General features: G+C 39.4%; 1 protein-coding gene across 3 annotated transcripts in view; it reads right to left on the bottom strand.

Moving 5' to 3' along the window:
- Positions 1 to 22816, bottom strand: part of slc25a13 (solute carrier family 25 member 13) — a 42512-nt gene that overhangs the window by 2020 nt on the left and 17676 nt on the right. For all 3 annotated transcript variants that reach the window (XM_079590603.1, XM_079590604.1, XM_079590605.1), the window contains 10 exons: positions 22092 to 22185; positions 21266 to 21350; positions 18526 to 18610; positions 17806 to 17964; positions 16373 to 16425; positions 14877 to 14957; positions 10829 to 10969; positions 7102 to 7240; positions 5277 to 5435; positions 1078 to 1168 (listed from right to left, as the gene is read on the bottom strand). In XM_079590603.1, the coding sequence (XP_079446729.1) occupies positions 1078 to 1168; positions 5277 to 5435; positions 7102 to 7240; positions 10829 to 10969; positions 14877 to 14957; positions 16373 to 16425; positions 17806 to 17964; positions 18526 to 18610; positions 21266 to 21350; positions 22092 to 22185 (1087 nt within the window). The remainder of the gene's footprint in view (positions 1 to 1077; positions 1169 to 5276; positions 5436 to 7101; positions 7241 to 10828; positions 10970 to 14876; positions 14958 to 16372; positions 16426 to 17805; positions 17965 to 18525; positions 18611 to 21265; positions 21351 to 22091; positions 22186 to 22816) is intronic.

Raw genomic sequence — 22816 nt, 5'->3', positions numbered from 1 at the left:
TTATTTTTCCATACTATGGAAGTCAATGTCAATCAACTGTTTGGTTACTCACATTCTTCAAAATATCTTCTTTTGTGTTCAGAAAATGTAAAGGTGAACTGTCCCTTTGCGCGCACTGTCCCTTTAAAAGCATTCTCTCCTCTATTAGAATGAACATTATAATGTTATTATTTGATTATATTTATAGTACTATTGGTCATCAGCTGGAATTTCAGTATTAGTGCATCCTCACTTTTTCTTTTCACATAAAATAATGTCGACTCAAAGAAATGTTTCAGATATTTCAGCTACATGACTGTATGATTTCACGCTGTCCTGAAATACAGTCTGTGCCCTGAATGGAAAGGTTTTGAGTAAAGGCATTTATTTTGTGTTCCATAACTTGAGAGGAAAATATTCTTGTTTTTACAATTCAGTCAGGCTGTTTATCTCCAGTAAACTTTTCGATATGACAACACATGTTTAATAAAGTGCTCAGCGAGCCACATGAATCAATATATAAACAGGTATAAAAACAAATCCTCACATAGGTCTATATATATATATACGATGTTCTTTTATATGCGCCTGTGGTTTCTGGCTTTCAGGACAGCACAATGTTCCATGGGAAAATAAGGTCATTTTGTCCAGAACTGGAACAGACTCCAGTCGAAGCAATTCTCCCCACCTCAAATCACTTGGACACATGGAGCCATGTGGCTATGGAAGAGCATTTCTAGAAATGTCACCTCCAGGCTTCAGTGAGTCAGCTGACCCTTTCGAAATCATAAAGCGAGGGTGTTTTTCGCTTCAGCAGGAGAGATAAAGATGCCGCAAACAGCTTTCAGTCCAGGCATTTGACGCTTTCTTGTATAGCAATTATTAGGCCTCCCTGCCTCAGATGTAACAAAGTGGCCGTCGAAATGAGAGTCTTTGCTACGAAGCCAGCCCTCTCTAAACAGCTATTAATGAAATTTCAGGGCATCTGACATTTCAGTGCTCTTCAAATTCACACTGTGTGCCCCAGAGCTTTTGTTCCTAATGGAAGAAATCTAAAGAAAGTCTACTATAACATTTTGAAAGTTGTGAGAGTCTTACTGTCCGCCGAAGTCTACGTAAAGCCACCTCTGCAGCAGCTCATAGGTCACCAGCGTCACTCCAAACTGCGGCGAGGAGCGAAACACACGTGCTGAGCAGGAACAACAAACACTATTACATTCATGTGAAGCATTAGCAAGCCGCCTCAACAGATTCTACATTTATCACAAATGCTTTGGAAGAAGGTCATGTAGGAGTGCTAATACACATAATTATTAACACAAAAATCGTCTGTTCGCCGTATTGTCAGATTTGCAAAAGTCTTCTTATAGAGATAGTTCACCCAAAAATAAAAATTCTGTCATTAATTATTCTTGTCGTTCCAAACCCGCAAGACTTTTGTTCATCTTTGGAACACAAATGAAGATTTTTTTGATGATATCCGAGAACTTTCTGTCCCTCTATTGACAGCTACGCGTACGCAACTACTACCTTGATGCTTCATAAAGTGATTGTAAAACTAATCCATATGAATTGAGCGTTAAGTCGAAATTTTCACCAAAGTGGTAGTTGCGTAGCTGTCAATGGAGGGAATGAAAGCTCTCAGATTCCATCAAAAATATCATTATTTGTGTTCCGGAAATGAACGAAAGTCTTAAAGGAGAACTCCGGTCAATTTTAACATTGAGCTCATTTTTTAGTAAATTTGGAGTGCTGTCAATACAGAGAACAACGACAAAAATCAGTGTTGCCTACACAGTGTTATCCTCTTTTTAAAATTTGCACCCTGTTGACTTGAATGGGGCAAGTTTGTGTTAAGCCATGTTAGTGATTCCTTCAGAGTGAACACGAGTGAATCTGACTGCAGTAGATGTGAAAGATATTAATAAAAATTATGTTATCCTGTTTTCGGTCGAAGTCCAAAGTAGTCGACTGTCGAGTTCACGCGCATAGGTTTAGTTACCTATGATCACGTGCGTGAACTCGACAATCGACTACTGTGGACTTCGACCGAAAACAGGATAACATAATTTTTATTAATATCTTTCACATCTACTGCAGTCAGATTCACTCGTGTTCACTCTAAAAGAATCACTAACATGGCTGGGCACTTGTAATGACACATCAAGGATGTTAAGAGGCTAAAAGCAGGTTTAAAACTTGCCCCATTGAAGTCAACAGGGTGCACATTTTAAAAAGAGGATAACACGGTGTAGGCAACACTGATTTTTGTCGTTGTTCTCTGTATTGACAGCACTCCAAATTGACAAAAAAATGAGCTCAATGTTAAAATTGACCGGAGTTCTCTTTTAAGGTTTGGACCAACATGAGGGTGAGTAATTAATTACAGAATTAAAATTTTGACTGAACTATTACTTTAACCCATTTGTGCCGGATGCTGCGCGCCGAAACATTATATCTACCGCCGGTTACTGCGTTGCGCAACTCTGAACCTCCTGCCGGCTGCTGCGTAGCGCAGCATTTTGTATTCGTCATACTTTTAATGACACGTGCAGCATATAACGCACTGTCATAGGTTCAAATACACACGAGGTGGGTCTTGTTGAGTTTTCAAAGACCACGTGACCACCCAAATGTACTGTGGTTCGCTGAAAATCACGTCAATCAATCAGACATACACGCGCATTTGTTTTGGATTTTTGAAGACGCGAGTGCGAAAATGGCAACGACAGAAGAGGATTTTGACAGCGAGGGCAGTGACATTGACTTGGAAGATAGTGAGGAGTTTGGAAGATAGTGAGGAGTTTAGTGAGAAGTTTTGCACCTTCCTCTGCACCGCGAGTGCTTCATGTACCAAATGTACCACGTCGTTCGTCACAAATGATTTGATCTGACTCTTGTCTGTCTCTCTCTCTCTGTGTGTGTGTGTGTGTGTGTGTGTGTGTGTGTGCGTGTGTGTGTGTGCGCGTGTGTGTGCGTGTATGTATGTGTGCGTGCGTGCGTGTGTGTGTGCGTGCGCGTCTATCTGTGCGAGGATAATGCTGATAAAGCCAAAGAGGAGAGATTTGAGCCATGGAGCTCAGAGACTGATACTCTTCCCAGTTCCTCCTCAGGACTTTCCCCACCTCTCTCTGATAACAAGATGCCTTGTTCAGTGTGTTGGCATGTTTAAAATGTTATTTGTTATATTTTATATAATTGATTTATATATATAAAAAAAAAAATTTCTTCCCCATATGATTTTGAGAATTTTTTGAAAAATGTGTTGTTATGTTAGTGCTAAGGGAGCATGTTTTAATCAAACCTGTGATTCTTACCTTCAAAATGTATTTTATTTCATGTTTCTAAGTGCTACAGAGGCTTAGATATTCAGGTTTTGGTAGACGTAGACAATTCGTAGTATTTTTTCAGAAAACCCTCAGGAGATAAGGACATTTATCCTAGAATAACATAGGTTTTTATAGGCGTTTTTAGCAGGCGTTTTAGGAGTAAATGGGTTAAAAGAAAGTTAAGAAATTTCTTACAATTATTTCTAAGAGGTCTGTAAGAATTCTGCAAAATTTCTTGAATATTTTCCTAAAAACAATTAGTTCCAAAGACACACTGATCAACTTCATGAAAAACCTCAAAAAGTTGTCGTTTTGCACTGTCTGCTGATTATATCGTAATAATCATAAAGCGCTGACAATATTTTTGTCACAACAAGCCTCTTTACGATGACTTTTAAGAACATTCTTTACTGGAATTCAATTTATTCTTAATTCTTTGCCCCAGGATGATTTTCATTGTTCCGTGAAACATTTTATTCCAAAAACAATTGCAGAAAGTTCAGTGTGAACCATAATGGAAACTAAGTCTGTCCATTATAAAAATGGAATAAAAGTTGTCAATGTGATGTGTAAAATGTCATACGGTAGTTTTAGAGACTGAATGAGAGACTGAATGAAATTTAAGTCATTATTCATTGAAAAGCTTCCCTTAGGTCTCAAATCACATTTAGGCTTGCGTTCAATTCAAATGTGGCAGGTGAAGATGTGTTAAATGTCAGCAGCGTCGCATCATTGATGTCAAACTGTGACGCATCCTGACACACCAGATTTGAATTGAATGAGATTTGAGAGCTATGACATTATTGGGTGATTTTGGCGACTAAATTTTTTGTGGTCCACTGAAAAAAGAAATTCGTACAGGTTTGGAAAGACGTAAACGATGACGGAATTCTCATTTTTGGCTGAATTAACCCTTTAAAGGTGCTGTATGTAATACTTTTGTCTGTACTAAAGCATAAAAATACTGTTTGCAGAGTTTTAGGAAACAAGCTAAGTTCAAATACTTGAACAAATACTTTTCTGAAAAACATTGTTACAGCCAGTTATTCTGATGTGATTCTGATGAGAAACAGAGCCAGTTATTCTGATGGTCGATGTGATCCCGCCCACTGCCAATTTACCCAATAGTGTTTCGATACACTGTGTACAGGGAAACAACTCTCAAATATTTTAAAGGGGTGGTTGATTTCACTTTTCTAACTTTAGTTAGTGTGTAATGTTGCTGTTTGAGAATAAACAACATCTGCAAAGTCACGACGCTCAAAGTTCAAAGCAAAGGAAGATATTTGCTTTTAAAGAAATTGCTTTTTAAGGACTACAACAAACGGCTGGTAGGAACTACACGACATTCCTCTCGGGTTAGTGACATCTCCAACCTTAAAATTTACATAAACCCCGCCCCGGAACACGATTTATAGATTATCAAGACAGAATATGCTAATTAATGACTAGAAGATAACTACACATAAGCTACATAAATTCAGCAACTAACCATTCAGAAATGTTATCTACATGCTCTCCATCTTTCTGACTCTGGTTTGAACATAAAAGGCTAAAAGTTTTTGAAATGTTCAGTGCATGTGTGTGTGAGGTAAAAGGACACAAGCTGTTGTAGCTCCGCCTTCTGTGCTGGGAGCAGCAGCTCATTTGCATTTAAAGGGACAGACACAAAAACTTTTTGCTCACCCTCAAAAAGTGACAACTTTAACATGATATATAAAAATATCTGTGGGGTATTTTGAGCTAAAACTTCACACACACACACTCTGGGGACATCAAAGACTTATTTTACATCTTTCGAAAAGCGTATTATACCCCCCTTTTAAATTTGGACTGCAGTACCCATTCCAACCGCTAGCGGTCAATATTACATACTGCACCTTTACTATATAAGGTCAACTGAAAAATTCTTTGGAGCAAAAAAAACACATTAGCATGACTAGTTTCAGGTAAGTTGGCGAGATACACCTCCAGCTCCTTTCCAGAAGGCTCGAGGTCCCTCCTCCTGAAGAATCTTCCAGAAACAGTCAATGAGTCCATTGTACGTGGTCTGGCCTGCACGGGCAGCCACTTGTAACCGGGTCTTGATAACATCAGCAGGGGTCACCAGGGATGCGGCAGGCATGCCTAAAGAAAAGTCACACATGTCAATGAAGAGTCTGATTTGAATTCATTAGAAAATTTAAGTAACAACTTTTGACTCCTATATCACATGAATATAATTTAATTCAGTTTTCAGGCCAGGATTAAAACATTAGCGTATGTAAACTTTGCGACTCAATCTATGATTAATGCACAGCGTGCCATGAATTAGTTCCACCAGATAAATACAGACAGCCTATTTGATCAAATATTATAAATATCTCAAGCGGAAAGCTCCATTTATTCAGCATTATGCATCGTTTTTTTATTTTCAGGTCCAGACAATGCTTAATAATGAGGCTGGCATAAGCCCTGTCCCACGCTGCCCAGCACAAAGGCCACGGTGGCACCAATTCAGCTCTTAATAGCCTAAATCAGCGATAGCATTTAGTCTGAGCAGCCACACCGCCATCACACCGAATCCAACACATGTTCAAGAGCTTTATTTTAACATCTAAATAAAATACTTGCATCTGAATAATTACGTGCCTTTCTCTCTGCTGACCTGCTTCGACGGACAAACCTTCACCCGGAGCATAAAGCATAAAAATGAATTACGGAAACTAAACTCAAATCATTTTCATTGGCAACAAATGAACTTATATGGTGAACCCTTTACCAACTCGGCCATATTAAACATGAACAGGCCACTAGACAGAAATAACACTAGATTGCACTTAGAAAAATGCTTCTAAACATTTTTAAATTATGCGGTTTATAACAAAAATCTGAAACTAAAAAAAAAAAAAAAAAATCTAAATAAATACAGTAGTGGAATTACAGATGATTGATAAAGAACTGTAAAAATAGAAATAAAAACGCAATACATGCATGCATTTCCACCAGAAGTAGAGGATAAAGCCAACTTTACATTGGTCGATGCCCTAGAAGTCTGCCTGCCTCACCAATAATGGCGCACAAACTGAGCGTGTAATTAAATTTCCCGAACCGACTGTAAATCACTAATTGCCTTGAAGCTCGAATCGCTGATAAATGGTAGACTGAATGATACATGCCATAAGAACATACCTAGCCATAAAGAGTTGCTTTAAACCATCTGACAGATATAAAACATTGGGAAAGACAGGAATGCTAAGCTCTTTCTGACCACGCATGGCTTTTCAATCTCGTATCACGCTCACGTCAAGAAGCAGTAAATCTAAAACGGCAAAAAGGATTAGAAATAAATATTAATTCTCTTTCACTTACATTCCAAACCATACTGGCTTGGCTTAAGACGTGGCCTTTTAAACAATGTTTTCTTTAAGACGAACCACAAGAGTAAAATATTAAAAACAACATCAGATCTGGATCGTATTTTACATGTGACAAGGAACGAGAGACTTGTAAAAATATTGCAAGTCAGATCTTGGATGTATTGGCCTGGTCATGCCAGTATCGTAGGATCTGTTTATTGCTCCTGCAGTATGGCTACTTTGGGACTTTGAGATATTTTGTTCCTCTTTTAACACTCTCAAAGCTCAAAGCACAAACTTCCAGCCCCTTTATATTAAACAGTGGAAAATATCCAACCCTTGGCAGGCGCGCTGCACTTCAAAACACAGCCTAAATCACTGAGCACTCTAATTACGGCCAACCACAATGGAGCCAGTGGTGGCAGGCGGCTACCGGAGAGTGTGTGGTGGCTTACCCGCCAGCGCCCCTGCCAGCAACAGCCTGCCAGGTCCCACTCGCCCGTCTCCGTCGCTCAGGGCCGCCTTGATGTGTGCGTAGCAGGGGAAGTAGATGGCCGAGAAGGGGATGTCTCTCAGGAAACAGGCTTTTGCACCCTGGAGGCCAGAAAGATGGACACATATCAAAACAGAGATGTCTTTTTAATTCAGGGACATAGCATTGTGAGGTATTCTGGGAGTTCGGTTTATGGCGTGTTAATGTCAACCCTTCGGAATGAGTCTGTTTGGTCCCTTTTCTGACTTGTCACTTCAAATAAACATTCACCATGCTGTTTTTTGCTTGGAACGGCCGCGGAGACTATTCTTGCGTCTGTCACCGCAAACAAAGCCGTACCTTCAACGGGATTGGGTTTCCTCGTCTCCAGCGAGCTGGCGAGCAGCCAGGAGTGAAGAAACAGAGAGATTTTCCTCTCAGCAGAACGCTTTAAAGCCCGGCTGAAGTGCGCTTTAGACAGGCTTCATTAAACTCGCAAGGTTAATCTGCAGCGTGTACACAGGTAGCACAGATAGCCGAGGTATCTCTTTCCTGAAGCGATCTTTGTGCTCTCCAGCGGGCCAGGGCAGACTGCCTGCTGCGAAACCAGATCAAAATCACCCCCGCGCGGCTCCCGAAGGCCAGGCCTGGCTCATCTGCTTCGGCAGTGTTAATGTGGGAACATCTGGATCCACTGGCCCTCAGTGTGCATGATAACTCGACAACAGCACACTCGCAGGTGTGTGTGTGTGTGTGTGTGCTGAGGCTCTTGGTTTGGGAGTGTTGGTGGAGGCCCTGCAGCAGCAGAAGGGGAGAGGCGGGGTAATTAGGCTGACAAAGACAGCTCTGTGCCTGGGCCGGACCCTGAGGAGCCAGGCCGTCTGAGAGAAGCAGGCTGCAGCGCGTCTCCTGCACTCAAAGCACATTGTCCGCGCGGCTCAGGAGAGACACAGATGGAGGGGAGGCACCGGATTCGACATTCTTACACACACAGGCTGTTGTGTGCCGTGGTGACCCCCCTCCGACCATGACTCTGAAATAAAGGCTTCTTTCCCACGACAGGCTGACAGGTGAGCCCTGGAGACTTACCTGCCTCGGCCAGACAGGAGCGCAGGCTTTTTTCCAGTGACCAGCCATCTGATTTACTGATAAGTGAAGCACATTCTACTGTAATCTACTGAGTGATATCGAAAGTGTATGAGAGATATTGATATTTAAAGGGATAGTTCACGCAAAAATTAAAATTAGCCCATGATTTACTCACCCTCAAGTCATCCTAGGTGTATATGATATTCTTCTTTCAGACGAATACAATCAAGAGTTATATTAAAAAAAATGCCCTGGCTCTTCCAAACTTTATAATGGCAGTGAATTCTGTTTTAAAGTCTATAAAAGTGCATCCATCCATAATAAAAGTGCTCCACACAGCTCCGGGGGGTTAATAAAGAGAAGCGATGTGAAGAGAAGCGATGCGTTTGTGTAAGAAAAATATCCATATTTATAACTTTACAAACATACAGATTCGACTTAACTGTAAAGCGCAACTTACGCGACGTACAGCTGATATTAACGCTACATCATGACTCACTACGCTACTTCCGACGTCACAAGTTATGTAAGTTGCGCAAGTAAAATTGCGTATGTACGTTTGGCCTGAAGCTAGAATTTTACTTTGTGTAAGAAAAATATTCATATTTAACACGTTACAAACGCATCGCTTAATAATTTTATTATGGATGGATGCACTTTTATGGACTTCAAAACAGAAACGGCCATTCACTGCCATTATACAGTTTGGAAGAGCCGAGACATTTTTTGAATATAACTCCGATTGTATTCGTCTGAAAGAAGAATGTCATATACACCTAGGATGACGGATGACTTGAGGGTGAGTAAATCATGGGCTAATTTTTATTTTTGGGTGAACTATCCCTTTAAGAGACAACCTGAGAAATAAAAGGCTCAATGTAAAAGAGCCGAGAACCTTGTGTGGGCAAAGTGGGTTTGAGTCTGACTTATATACATATACATAAATATATACAGTGTATGTATATATATATATATATATATATATATATATATATATATATATATATATATATATATATATATATATATATATATATATATATATATATATATAAAGCTACTGTTTTTTCTTGGGCAGAAAATCATATTAGACTGATTTCTAAAGGATCATGTGACACTGAAGACTGGCATAATGATGCTGAGAATTCAGTTATTATAAATTGTAATATTATAAAAAAATATTGTCTGTACTATATTTTTTATCAAATGAATGCAGCTTCGGTGAGTATAAGAAACTTCTAACTGAACCCAAAATTTTTAACATTTCCTCTTCTCCCCATTATTTACTGTCCTCTCTACTGCCTCTTTAATCATTTTAAAAAAGTGAACATCAGTTATTATTACAGCATAAAACAACATCAAGCATCTAATTAGCAGCACACATAACACCTACGCAGAGGTGAACGCGCCTCATTAATCTCTCTCCAGCTGTCCATTAATGTCAGAGAACGCAGCCACTGGATGAGATATGACCCAACGCCATCATGGCAGTCCCCACAACGCTGTTTACACCAAAACACTCGCTCTCCGCAACCTCCTGCGCTCCAAGCCTCAGGAATGCAGCCCTGCATCCCTGCTCAGATGCACTGGAGATGTTCTCCTGCAGTGCTGCTGAGCCTCATGGGAAAACAGGACACAAAAGCAGCACTCAGGGATCTGATCTGAGAGGCTGGTGCTACCTGGCCCGACTGCTACAGCAGCCCGCAGGGGGTGGATTGAGCCATGATGGTGTGTGTGTGTGTGTGTGTTGGGTGTGGAGACTTGCTGGAGAATGTGGAGCATGACTGAGGCACTCTGGGATATAAGAGGGAGTGCAGGGAGTGAATCCACAGGTGGGAGGCGCTAGAGAGCTGAGGATGCTCCTCTGGGTCTTTAGTGTGGTACGAAGTGGGTCAGACTATATCTTCGAGAGATATTTGAGGAGACATTAAATATACAAACTTTTACATTTCAAAACAACAAAAAACTAGATGCTAAATGTTTTTTTAGAACATTATAAATAAATATAAACTACCATTGAAAAGTTTGGGGTTGAAAATATTTTTTATGTTTTTGAAAAAGAAGTCTCTTATGCTCATCAAGGCTGCATTTATTAGATAAAAAATACAGTAAAACAGAAACTTTGTAAAAATATAATTACAATTTAAAAGAACTGTTATAAATTAAAATATTTTTTAAAAGGAATTGTTGCCTGTAATTTCAATTCAGCATCATTACTCCAGCCTTCAGTGTCACATGATCCTTCAGAAATCATTCTAATTGATGCTTAAAAACATTTCGTCTTATTGTCTAAACCATGATACATTTTTTTTCAGGATTCTTTGACGAATTGAAAGTTCAAAAGAACAGCCTTTATTTGAAATAGACATCTTTTGTAACATCATAAATTATTTTACTGTCACTCTTTATAAATATAAATAATAACTAATTAATGTAATGAGTAAACTGAATTCGACCAAATGCTGACATGAAACACTTCTGCCAAATATTTCCCACTCATTTATACTGTTTACTAAATAAGCAAAAGCGTGTCCCAGTGAAGTACAGACCTCGAGCGCAGAGCAGATGTGTCTGATGTAGGAGAATTAGGTTTCAGGCTGTTTTGTGTGAGCGGGACATACCTTGTACAGGCCGAAGAAGCCCAGGTCACGGATGACGGAGAGAGCGCTGACGCGTGGCCCTGTGGTGATTTCTCCTGCCACCTGCAGTCGGATCTTCACGATCTCCAGAGGGTTTGTGAAGATCACCTGAGATCCCCCGGCCTGAAGATCGACAAGCATACAGGTTTTCACAGAGCTTCATACACAATCATGTTTTTAAATGTGAGGAGTGTACATAAGCGAGGAAATATACATGTAGAGATCATCTGAGGTAAGTCTGTTACTATTGTAAATACGTTCTGATAAACTCAAAGTGGAAAAACAAAAATAATAAGAGGGAAGTAATGTGATATTCTCATTGTAAGAGGACAATGCTTCAAGCTGGGCCCTGAGAATGATTGTGCTATTGTCACTCTGTAGGAGGAGGAGGTTGAACCTGCCAAAAACAGACGGTGCCTGAAACATCACACAGATCGCAGGCCCCTGGGGGCCTCTCAAAAAACAACCTCATGTCTCCAACCTTGTACTTGCGAGGCAGATAAAAAGCCTCTGCAGGCTGGAACAGGTTCCTCCGAGTTCTTTGAAATGGTTCGAGTTTGACATGACAGCATCTGAAGCTGCAACAGAAGCGTTTAAACGTGTCTCGCCAAAGAGGCTGTCCGCTCGCCGCCTCCGTGCCCTATCTTTCCTGTTGCTCATAGTTACTGAGGCTGCACACAGAAAAACAGAGCAGTGTAATTAGATGGAAATCAGTTTCCATGGATTTCTTCTCCTTCCCTCAGCCCTCCTTTTGAATACATAAGGGCCTTACTGTTTGTTTGTTGTTGATTTTATTCCTCCATTCTTTCAGAGATATTAACGTACGTACGGGGCCGTCTTACGGGAATCTGGTAAATGAGTCTCGAATCTCACAAGTGTGCGCATTTAAAAATCCCACTGAGTACGAGGCAGCATATTTAAAAATAAAGATCATTATCATCTCATTGAAGGTGCTCTTTAAATAGGACGGAGCAGATTGACCCACACATCCCTTCCAGAGGAAATTACAGCTCGACATACAGAGGGCTGCCTACCTTTCACAACCCACAGCTACGACTTAATAGTTGGCACATTTCGTGAATACAGTTTATTTTGGTGTCCAATTATCTTTTTTTAAAGTATTAGAGACACAAATCCCTTTTCTTTTTTTTTTTCTTTTTTTTAACAATCAGAAATATTAGATAAACCATTATCTAGCATGAAGACTAAAATAGGGACTTGTCCCACCTCAGGTCTTGACCTTCTCTATTGTATCTAACAATTGAAATAGTTTAAATTCAATATATTTTCTCAATAGACTAAAAGGATATAAAACTTAAAACTAGGGCTGTCAAAAGATTAATCGTGATTAATCACATCCAAAATAAAAGTTTGTGTTTACATAATATATGTGTGTGTACTATGTAGAATTATTATGTATAAATACACACACATTTATGTATATATTTAAGGAATAACTGCATTTATATACTGTATATACATTTATATAATATATAAATATTTTATATATAAATATAACCAATTTTTCTTAAATATATACATTATTGTGTGTTTATATATATATAAATAATTATACACAGTACACACACATATATTATGTAAACACAAACTTTTATTTTGGATGCGATTAATCGCGATTAATCTTTTGACAGCCCTACTTAAAACACTTTTTAATTTTACATACTAAAAACATTTTATATACTTATATATTTTATATATATATATATATATATATATATATATATATATATATATATATATATATATATATATATATACATATATATACACACACACATATACACAAAACGCATATATACATACACACACACACATATATATATATATATATACACACACATATAAATAATTTTATACACAGACACACATTCCTTTCATTTGTGACACCCAACAATTGTAACATTATTTGGATCCTTTCTACAGCATAACAAGCTAATTTTGGGAAATATAAAATTTCTCAAAAGCAAAAGTTGCAAGTTGTAACCCTGTTCACATTTGTATTGTGTTTATTGCTTAATCACACAGTCACAATCAACATTTTCTGAAGGTTAAGCACTTCCTATCACCGAGGGGGGAAGTTTCCTATCTTGTACCCTATTCATGGAAAATGGCACTTATTTATGTGGAAAGTAATCTTTTATGGTTAATTATGGCATCAGGGCTGAGAGCAATCCTTTTTCGAACTTGTTTTGGAAAGGAGTAATGCACTAAGGAGAGGGCCAGGTTATTAGCCGCATTAATTGGGTACTAATTGGACATTTAAAAAGTTACACAAAGAGAACGAGCAACAAGCAAACAAGAACATCGGTTAGAGAGAGACAAAAGATCAATCACCTCTGGAGGAGAGGCAGTTTAAAGAGCGGGAAGCACGTGCTGCAACGTGACTGCGAGAAATGCGATGTGAGTGCAGAGTGAGGCAGCGTCGGCTCGATAATTCGGTGGTAATTACAAGGCAAGGTAATCCCCAGAGGCACTGAGAGCGTGTGTGTGTGTGTACCGAATACACGCTCTACTGGCGAGAAGATCGCAGCTGAAGACAAATACTTACGCACGCCAAGCGCGTCAGCACCACACACACACAAAACACTTCAGTCTTCTAAAAACAATAGCTCAGCGCCAGACACAAACATTAGCCTCCCTTCATTAATGCTCCCTCACATTCCTCGCACTTAAACGGATTACACAAGCATTTTTGCGTAGAAATGAAAGCATTGCGATAAAAAAAAAAAAAAGGTTTCGCAACTGACTAACAAACCGTTACAAATGCTGAGAAATACAGGACAAGCTAAATTACACAGCTCGCACTGCAAATGAACAAAGCGTCACTGTATGCGTGCCACGGTTTCCCCCCGCTCTCTACGGCACTTTACGTTGGCTAAGCGAGTATTTTGAGAAACCCAGCCCTCAAATGAAGGCCAGCAACAACCAGATAAGAATCCAGCCAACTGCTCGGTCAGCGAAGCATGCTGTTCTTACCAAATGACCAACTCTTGGCAACTGTCAAGGGCCTAATTCAGAGGACGCAATATGAGAAGAGAGGAGCTTAAAAAGTAAAACAATAAAATCACTTTTAATCACAGCAGTTCCATAACCCTCGCCATCTCTTTCGTTTTCTGTGATTTTTACTCTCCTCCGTCAGACAGGAACATTAATGGTGCACAAATCAGCAGTCCAGTCTTTTCCCTCTCAAACCAAATAAATAGATTTGATTTGCCGTGGCTGCAGTGTCAATAAACACGGCTTTGAGCGAGCGGCGCGTGTACAGGCGTGAGAACGCGAGCGGATCCTGCCAGGCCAAACACTGGGGATTCGGTCCGGGATGAAAGGAGCTGTCAGAGAAATCAGAGCAGGAAAAACACATCTCCGTGGCACAAGCCGTCTTTCCGAGCGGACTTCATCTGCAACCAACCTGATGTTCCCGTGGCCATCTCTTTTCAAATCTAAAAATGCACTCATGTTGGTATAATCGAGACTCGCAATCATCTAAGAGTCGTTTTTAAAAGGAAAGAAATGTTTTAGCGATCACTGTCATGTGAAAGAGACTCTTTCAGTGTCCTGGGTCGGGGGAGACATGAAGAAGCAGGGTCTGGTTTTGACAGGTCTCAGGTATGACTCAAACAGGAAGGCTGCTACTCTCTGAAACCTGAACTGACGGAACACAGATCTGACAGCTCATGGAAACGATGTATTAATAACGTCAGTCGCTTCTAATGAAAAGGTTAAGTGATCCCCCCTCATGCTGGTGAGGGGCAGGTTGAGAACAACCGGCAGCCGACTGTGATTTAGAGGTGAGATGACAGAGGAGAAGTGTTTTATACATGTTTTTAAACACTGATGGGGCTGAAGTGTCTTTTCAATCACCTCACAAAAGGAGAGAAGTGCTCCCTCAGGCCAAGGCTTAGACCTCAAAGTCCACTGACATTCAAAACTAAACTCCTCTTTGTCAGTGCACTGTTACCGCGTGATGTGTGGATTATATGTTGGCGTATCAAAGCAAAGAGCAACTCACACATCCGCCAGCCAAGATTGCAGAAGGTAGAGGAACGCTGCCGTCTTTTTGCATAGTCTTTCCTCTCACAAAGTCGTTCACCTGTGGAAAAAAACAGTAGCATCAGCTATAGTTTCTTCAAGGAAAAGATCTGCATTGAAGACTTCTACACCTGCACATTTGCTCATTTTATCAGAATACGAACGCCTCTTGCAAGTTGTTAGGGGGTTGTTTTAGCACTCAATTCAAGAATTATACAAAAAATGGCTTACCGGTAATTTAAATGGGCACGACTAGCAGTCTACACTATAGTGTCTGGTTAAACTGGATTGCAGGTGGTCAGAGAAGGCGACGGGCTTTTTGCGCATTCTCAAGATTTTCATATTAAAGCCTTTTTTGTGCCTCAGAATAAAAAATAACAATTAAGAGCTAGTCAAAATTACAACAATTTGTCAGAATTGTGATAAATTTAAGTCACAATTGTAATATATAAAGATGATAAATAAATTAGCAATTTTGAGATAAAAAGTCACAATTATAACAAAGTGGCAATTGTGAGTTATAAAGTCATGACTTTGAGATATAAAGACAAAACTTTGAGTCTATATATCAATTTGGAATTTAAAGTGGCAGCTGACAGCTGTTAGATGTAAAGTCACAACTGAGATTAAGTCGAAATTGTGAGATAAAGTTGCAATTTTAAGATATAAAGTCACAATTCTGAGATATAAAGTGGCAGCTGACAGCTGAGATATAAAGTCAAGTGTGAGATAAAAAATTGCAATTTTGAGATATCCAGTCAAAATTTTTATATAAAGTCACAATTTTGAGCTAAAAAAATAGCAGCTGAGATAAAAATTGCAATTTTGAGATATCCAGTAAAAATGTAGCTATAGTCACAATTTTCAGACATAAAGTCAAAATTCTGAGAGTGGCATCTGACATCTGAGATATAAAGACAAATGTGAGATAAAAAATTGCTATTTTGAGGTATCCAGTCAACATTTTTAAATAAAGTTGTAATTTTGAGATATAAAGTTACAATTCTGAGATATAAAGCGGCATCTGACAGCAGAGAAAGTTGCAATTTTGAGATATACGGTCAACATTTTTAAATAAAGTTGCAATTTCGAGATATAAAGTCACAATTTTGAGATATAAACTTGCAAATGAGATGTAAAGTTGCAATTGTGACAATGTCATAAGTATTAAAATACATAATCGCACTGTGAGATGCAAATTCACGATGGTGAGATAAAAAGTCACAATTACGAGAAATAAAGTATAAGTGAGCCTGCTGATGGCCAACTCAAGAATGCAAGAATGTCTACCCCTTTAGACAGGGGATCAAACAGAAAACAGATTCACTTCTTTTTCAAGGGGCTAAGGCGAGGCACTGAAGTCAGGCAGCGGGCGGGCGGGCGGGCGGGCGAGGAAAGAAGAGGGGTGTATTTCTGAGGAGTTAAGGGCTTTGGTTTTCGGAGGCCACGCTGATGTGGTGAAGGCAGAGCACTTACTGTAAGCTTTATGGCTTTCTCGGGAGCCACGCCCAGAAGCTGCGGTACGAGGCCTATAATTAGAAAACAAGTTGATTAAAAAAGACAGGGGTGAGGGAAGCACGACTTTCCTCAATATAAAAGCTGCAGCGCTGCCTCCAATTCCCTATCATCCACGCACTAATGAACACTATTGATGTGGAGTGCTTAAATATTGGAAACTTAACAGTACTACAAACTCTATTTCCCTTTAAAAACAGCCTTAACCAAAGTTTACACAGCCCTAAATTACAACACAGATTTCTGGCTTAGACAAAAATAAACTAAATAATCTGATTTAAAAGTGATGACCCACCCCCGGCAGTAACAAACAAACTCAGTAATGTGGGCATACTGTACGAGTCCAAATAGGCCACACAGCTAGATGAATACAAACATGTCCTGCGTGCATGGCCTACGGAGCGCATTCGTGTTTATATACAAGCAGAGAATTAGAAAAAAATTATATTTTTCAAACTTAATCATCCATCGAATATCCCGTAAACAGTTATTGTTCTCGCATGCTGCTCATTTCTTTGTGTTTGCCAGGATTGTCGGCTGTTGACTTTACCAATTTCTGTGCTTCTAGTTTGTTAGTAAACAATCAGTGTGACTTATTATGTGATGAAATGTATTCGAAAATATGTTTATTACTGCCCTGCATTATGGAAGAAAACAGACTGAACCTGTAAAAAAAAAAAAAAAAAACGTTTAAATCATCAAAAAAAAATTTTTTTAAGTTATTTAAAATTTCACATCAAGCTGCAATGGGAATGACGCTTGTGTACTAAATGCACGCTAAACTTTGTGTTAGTCTTTAAGGTATTTTATATGCATTTGCTAAAAGCCTGGTCTGCCCACTTCCTTGTTAAAAACTAAACTACTGTATTTATATGCAAAACAAAAGCACTTTGTGCTCACTTCAAATATAGTGCTCTGTGTCATAAAGCACTGATATGCTCTTCTAAAACGAGCACTGAATGTTCGTACCATCCCGTTATAATTCTGCACGGGTGATGAAGATCTCAGCCTCTCTTTTGTCAGCTTCATGATTGACAAATACCAGTAGTTAGTGTTCTCAATGGAGGTCACATGGCAATTGCACCTTGCAATCACAATTTGAATCTGTGACCTCACAGAATGCTTTAAAAACTCATGTTCCAGCTCTAAAAGCAGAGCAGATACTTATTATCTGAGCGCCATTGACTGCATAGAGCATTCATGTTCTTCATTGTTAAGTTCCTGTGCTGGTATGTGCCCTTTCATGCTCAGCACATTGTCCCCTCAAGCAGCAAAGGTAGACTTAATCTCTTCAAAGCAGGTAAGGTCAGAGGGAAGATGACCTGCCCCTGGCTTTCATGAAAACGCTTTTTGTTGGTGCGTCCCTGATGGCCAGGCCGTGCGGAGCCACTGACCTCTGTAGAGACCGAAGAAGCCCTCGTAGCGCACGACCTTCTTGAAGCAGTCAATGCTGTTCTTATACATCAGCTCGTCCACGAAGGATCCTGAAGAACGCTGGTTCTGCATGCGGGTCTTCACCAGGTCGATGGGGTACACGGCAGTGGCGCCCACGGCTGTCGTGAGAGAAAATTTGTTTAAAACTACAAACGATGTGGGAAAGCGAGACTGTTAAAAGAGATGCACACCCAAGGGGGCTGATGAAGGACACATCAAACAACAATTGAAAAGACCGGATGGGAAGAAAGTCAGGATATATTTGCAGAGCACATCAGTCAATTCTTATCTGCCAACTTTGGGGTGGACACAAAGGGAATACAGCACCGACAGGCTTAATTAAAGAGTGAGTCGCCCTGCACTACCTCCTTATTACCTTGTCTCCTCCGAGAGAGCCAGTCTGGAGCCAAACACAGGCCCAAGCACCACCTCCTTACGTACACACAGACCAACACACACACACACACACACCTCTGATCACTCACAGGTACAAAAGAATCCACCCAGGAGGTTCCCATGGTGCACAACCTCATTAAACGGGAGAAATAGCTTCCTAAGAAGGCAATAGGGCAGGCTTTGTTTTTCTTTTTGTCCAGTGCAGCTATTTCTCATGTGGAGGAGGGGCAGCGGCTGCGGGCTCAGGTAAAGGGGTGGTGCACAATGATCCGTGACTGACTCACCTCCAGCCACAGAGCCCAGGGTGAACCTGTACGCCGACTCAGAAGCCTGAATCAGAACCGAGCGAGACGCGTCCCCGCCAGACTGCTGCGGACAGCAACAAAAAAAAGAGAATCAGAACTCCCATTATAATATAATATAATATAATATAATATAATATAATATAATATAATATAATATAATATAATATAATATAATATAATAGTGGCTTTTCCAGCCAATTTTTATATAGAATAGAATAGAATATCACTTATAAATAAAATGTTGCAGCAGTGTTAACAAAATGAACGCGTCTTTTTCCCTAATATAATATAATATAAAAGTTGTAAAGCTGTTACCAAAGCAAAGAGTGTCTTTTTACAGAAAATGTTTATATAATATAATGTTACGTATAAAATATAATACGTTTTCAACACCGATAATAAAAAGAAAAGTTTCTTGAGCACCAAATCAGCATACAATAATTAGAATGTATCATGTAAGTAAGACTGAAAAAACTGGATTAATGGCTGCTGAAAATTTAATTACATTTTAAAATTATAGAAAATAGTTAAAATTGTAATAATATTTCACAATATTAAAATTTTTATGCAATTGTTTTTTGCTTATGTAACTCAACTCTGGTGTTTTGAAGAAATTTGAAGTTTGAATTTAAAATGTCCCCTTTCGTTTGTGTTATTTCATAGTTTTGATGAAATTACTACTATTCTAAAATGAACGAAGAAAATAGAAGATCGAATGAGTGGGTATGGCGAAACTAAATTAATAACTGTTACTAAAACATACTAAAATACTTCATTTTGTTTGATCCAACCTCCCATGTAATGAGAAATGCAATTTTTTAGCATAGTGTTAGTTGACGAGCAGAAACCACAGTCAAGCGGGTCCAGCCACGGCCGGAGCCCCACAGTTAGAGAGAGCACACGAAATAAGGCCAGCCAGAACCATCCAAGCGTCCCATGCTACATTCCCCGCCGGAGATACAGTCGCCCTGCCTACCCGGGACCACCTGTCAGGAACCTCAAGGTAACTGCCCGGACCGCCCCTCTCTCGGGCTCACTGAGGGGTTAAGGGTGTGGGATAAACTGTGTTTGGGGGGGGAGGTGGTGAGGGAGAGCTGGCCAGCAGCCCATAAGGCCAGACCACAGCCCAAAGCGGCTCATTGTGGTGGGACTGGCGTCTCTGTCCCGGGCCCCCGCTTCGAACGGCCCTGCGCGAAGGAATAACTCAGCCCTCAATGTGTTTGGAGGCAGAACTTCTGATAAAATAAAGAGGGAATATCTCGGCAGAGACACACTCTCTTTCTTTTTCCTGTAGAGTATTCAAGCCTTTCTGTCTGTTTTCATTTCCCCTCATCTCGCCATCAGACGTTGATAAGTTTCCTCCACTGCTGGGCTTGCGTTTCATTTACAGCTTTTTATACGTGCGTTCTGTGTGCCGATGACAGATTCAGAAGTTCTCTTCTTTCACTGCTCTGGTCAGAGCGAAGGCTCGAGCTCAGCGGTAGCGGATGAAACTTTCCAGAGGGGCTGGAAATGATGCGTTGATCAGAAGCACGAATTTATAAACACAAGTTCTCTAAATATATCTTTATCTACCATAAAAGCAACCAAGACGTTAAAAATACCATTGAACAATCCGCTCCCTATTTCAGTTGTAAGTCTGCTAACCAGAGAGTCAAAATCGCTCAAGTGCACAAGCATTTCAAGAATGCACCGTAAACGCCACTACATTTACTTATGCTGTCATGTCTCTTTGAGAATTTGAGATTGCAATGAGTGCAAGTGTAAATGCATGAAGAATGTGACTTAATTATCCTTTATGCATCTCTTTTTGTTATTATTTATTTATTTATTCATATATACACTACTGCTTAAAAGTGATCAGTAACATTTTTGGTGACACTTTACAATAAGGATTCTTTAGTTAACATAAGTTAACTACATTAGTTTAGTTAACTAATAATGAACTGCAAGTCTACAGCATTTATTAATCTTTGTTAATGTTAATTTCAACATTTACTAATACATTATTAAAATCAAAAGTTGTATTTGTTAACATTAGTTAATGCACTGTGAACTAACATGAACAAACAATGAACAACTTGATTTTTATTAACTAATCCTAACAAAGTAACAGTTAATTCATGTTATATTAACAAATGAAACCATATTGTAAAGTGTTACCAAATTCTTTTGAAAGAAAAATTTAATAAGGACCCATTAAATTGATCAAAAGTGACAAAGACATTCACTAGAATAGGTGTTCATGTTGAATGTTCAAAAAACACATTATTTTTCACATATTTGACATTGTTGCAGCTCCTCTCTTCCCAGTCTGTCAGTAACGCTCTGTTTTTTTCCTGTCTCTATGAACCCCTCCTTCTGAAAAGCGCAATGTGCTCTGATTGGTCAACTGTTGTGATTGGTCAACCGAGCATGTTTGGGAAATGTCCCGCCCCTTACTATAACACAAGTTTCAACACACTACTAACTAACTCAACCAGGCCCCGCCCCTTTATTCTGCGTATGCCTTGGGCAGGAATGATTTAAATGAGGAATATTGTGACATGTTCGTTCCCGGAAGAAAACTCAAGACTACAATGGAGGCGTTTCAGGGAGTTCAGAAACAGTGACACTGATATAGAGAATAACTGCCTTTGAGTGACTTTAGTGACTAAAGAAGTTGAACACGTAAAAGACAAGATTTAAGACCAGATTACATTCAGTTTCTGTAGCTTACCTGTCTTTGAATCTCAGCAAGGTTGTAAGGAAGAGCTCCCTCCTCCAAAGGTGCAATCATCTCAATATCAACTAAACCAACGCGCCTGTCGACAGCAAAAACACAGGCAGACATATTAAAACTTTTTTCTACCTTTTCAGAGCACAACATCTTCAAGATGTTTGAGGAAGAGTGGTAGGTATAGTGTGCTCTCACAAGTAACAACCTCACAATCTTAACTCAAAGAGAGTTGGGCAATTACAGTATCACATTGCAAAGCAATAATAATGTCTAAAAAGCAATTTCAGATCACCGTTTACTCCAGAGATATTTGAAGACCCACCCAGCAGAGCCATAAGTCAGTTCATAGGTCAGGGTATCTGACTCGACAAATATGTTCATGTGATATTCTTTGGTTTCCAAAAGATGGGTTTAGCTCACCATGATTACGGCTCAGAGCAGATATTTAGTAAATGTACTTCCAAGCTCATTACAGTTCTGGTAAGAAGTTTGCAGCAGTTACAGTAGTGTGGAAACATGTGTGCTCGCTACATGCTGCAGAACAGCTCGAACAAGCTGGACGGTGTTCAAAACCTCCCGCTGTACAATAATAGGAAGAGTCATGTATCATCGACTGTGCAATTGCCAGAACAAGACTCAGAATAGAGAGACCAGAAAACTTTTCACATATAATTACAGAAGTCAAACAATGCCGTTTTTAGAAGGCGAGAGTGGCTAGAGGGCTCTGAAGCACAGAGCTGAGCTGAAGTGTGTTATGGCTGAGCCTCGAACCCTCCTCTTGATGGGGAGAGGCTCTCAGACGGTGACTGTCGCCATGGTGACTCACCCTCTTGGCTCCGACAGGTCGGCCAGCTGGAAAAGGATGTCCACTTCCATAGGGGTCACCTGGCCAAACCTTTGGGCAGCGATGATGAACTCCTCTGGAAAAAAGAGAAAGAGAAGGATTTTATTCTTGTGTGATTTATATGAATTAAATATAAGTCACAAAGATATACAGTGGTTCCAAAAAGTACACTGTAAGATTTGTTTTAATATTTTAGTCTCTAATGCTCACCAAGGCTGCATTTATTTGATCAAAAATACAGTGAAGACAGCAATATTGTAAAATATTATTACTGTACAATTTAAAATAACTTCTATTTGAATGTTATAAAATATAATTTATTCAGCAAAATTGTATTTTCAGCATCATTACTCGAGTCTTCGGTGTCACATGATTCTTAAAAAATAATTTGAATATGCTGATTTGCTGCTCAAGAAGAATTTATTATTATTATCAATGATGAAAACAGTGCGGCTTAATATTTTGTGTGGAAATGTGATACATTTTGTTTTTGTGTATGTGCATATATATAACTATATATAGTTTATATATATAGTTTGTTTTTTCTTTGTAGAAATGCAGTCTTTACTGTCACTTTAATTAATGCATCCATACCAAATAATTTCTTAATATAAAATATATGACTAAATAACAATATTAAATCAAGTGGCATCTGCAAACCGATGATGCAAAACCTTTTCTCAGTCGTTTTTCGCAAGTTCTTTGTG

This window comes from Phoxinus phoxinus (assembly GCF_949152265.1).
Source record: "Phoxinus phoxinus genome assembly, chromosome: 19".
Lineage (NCBI taxonomy): Eukaryota > Metazoa > Chordata > Actinopteri > Cypriniformes > Leuciscidae > Phoxinus > Phoxinus phoxinus.
Note: the sequence above shows the minus strand (reverse complement) of the source record. Positions and strands in the feature narration are given on the sequence as shown.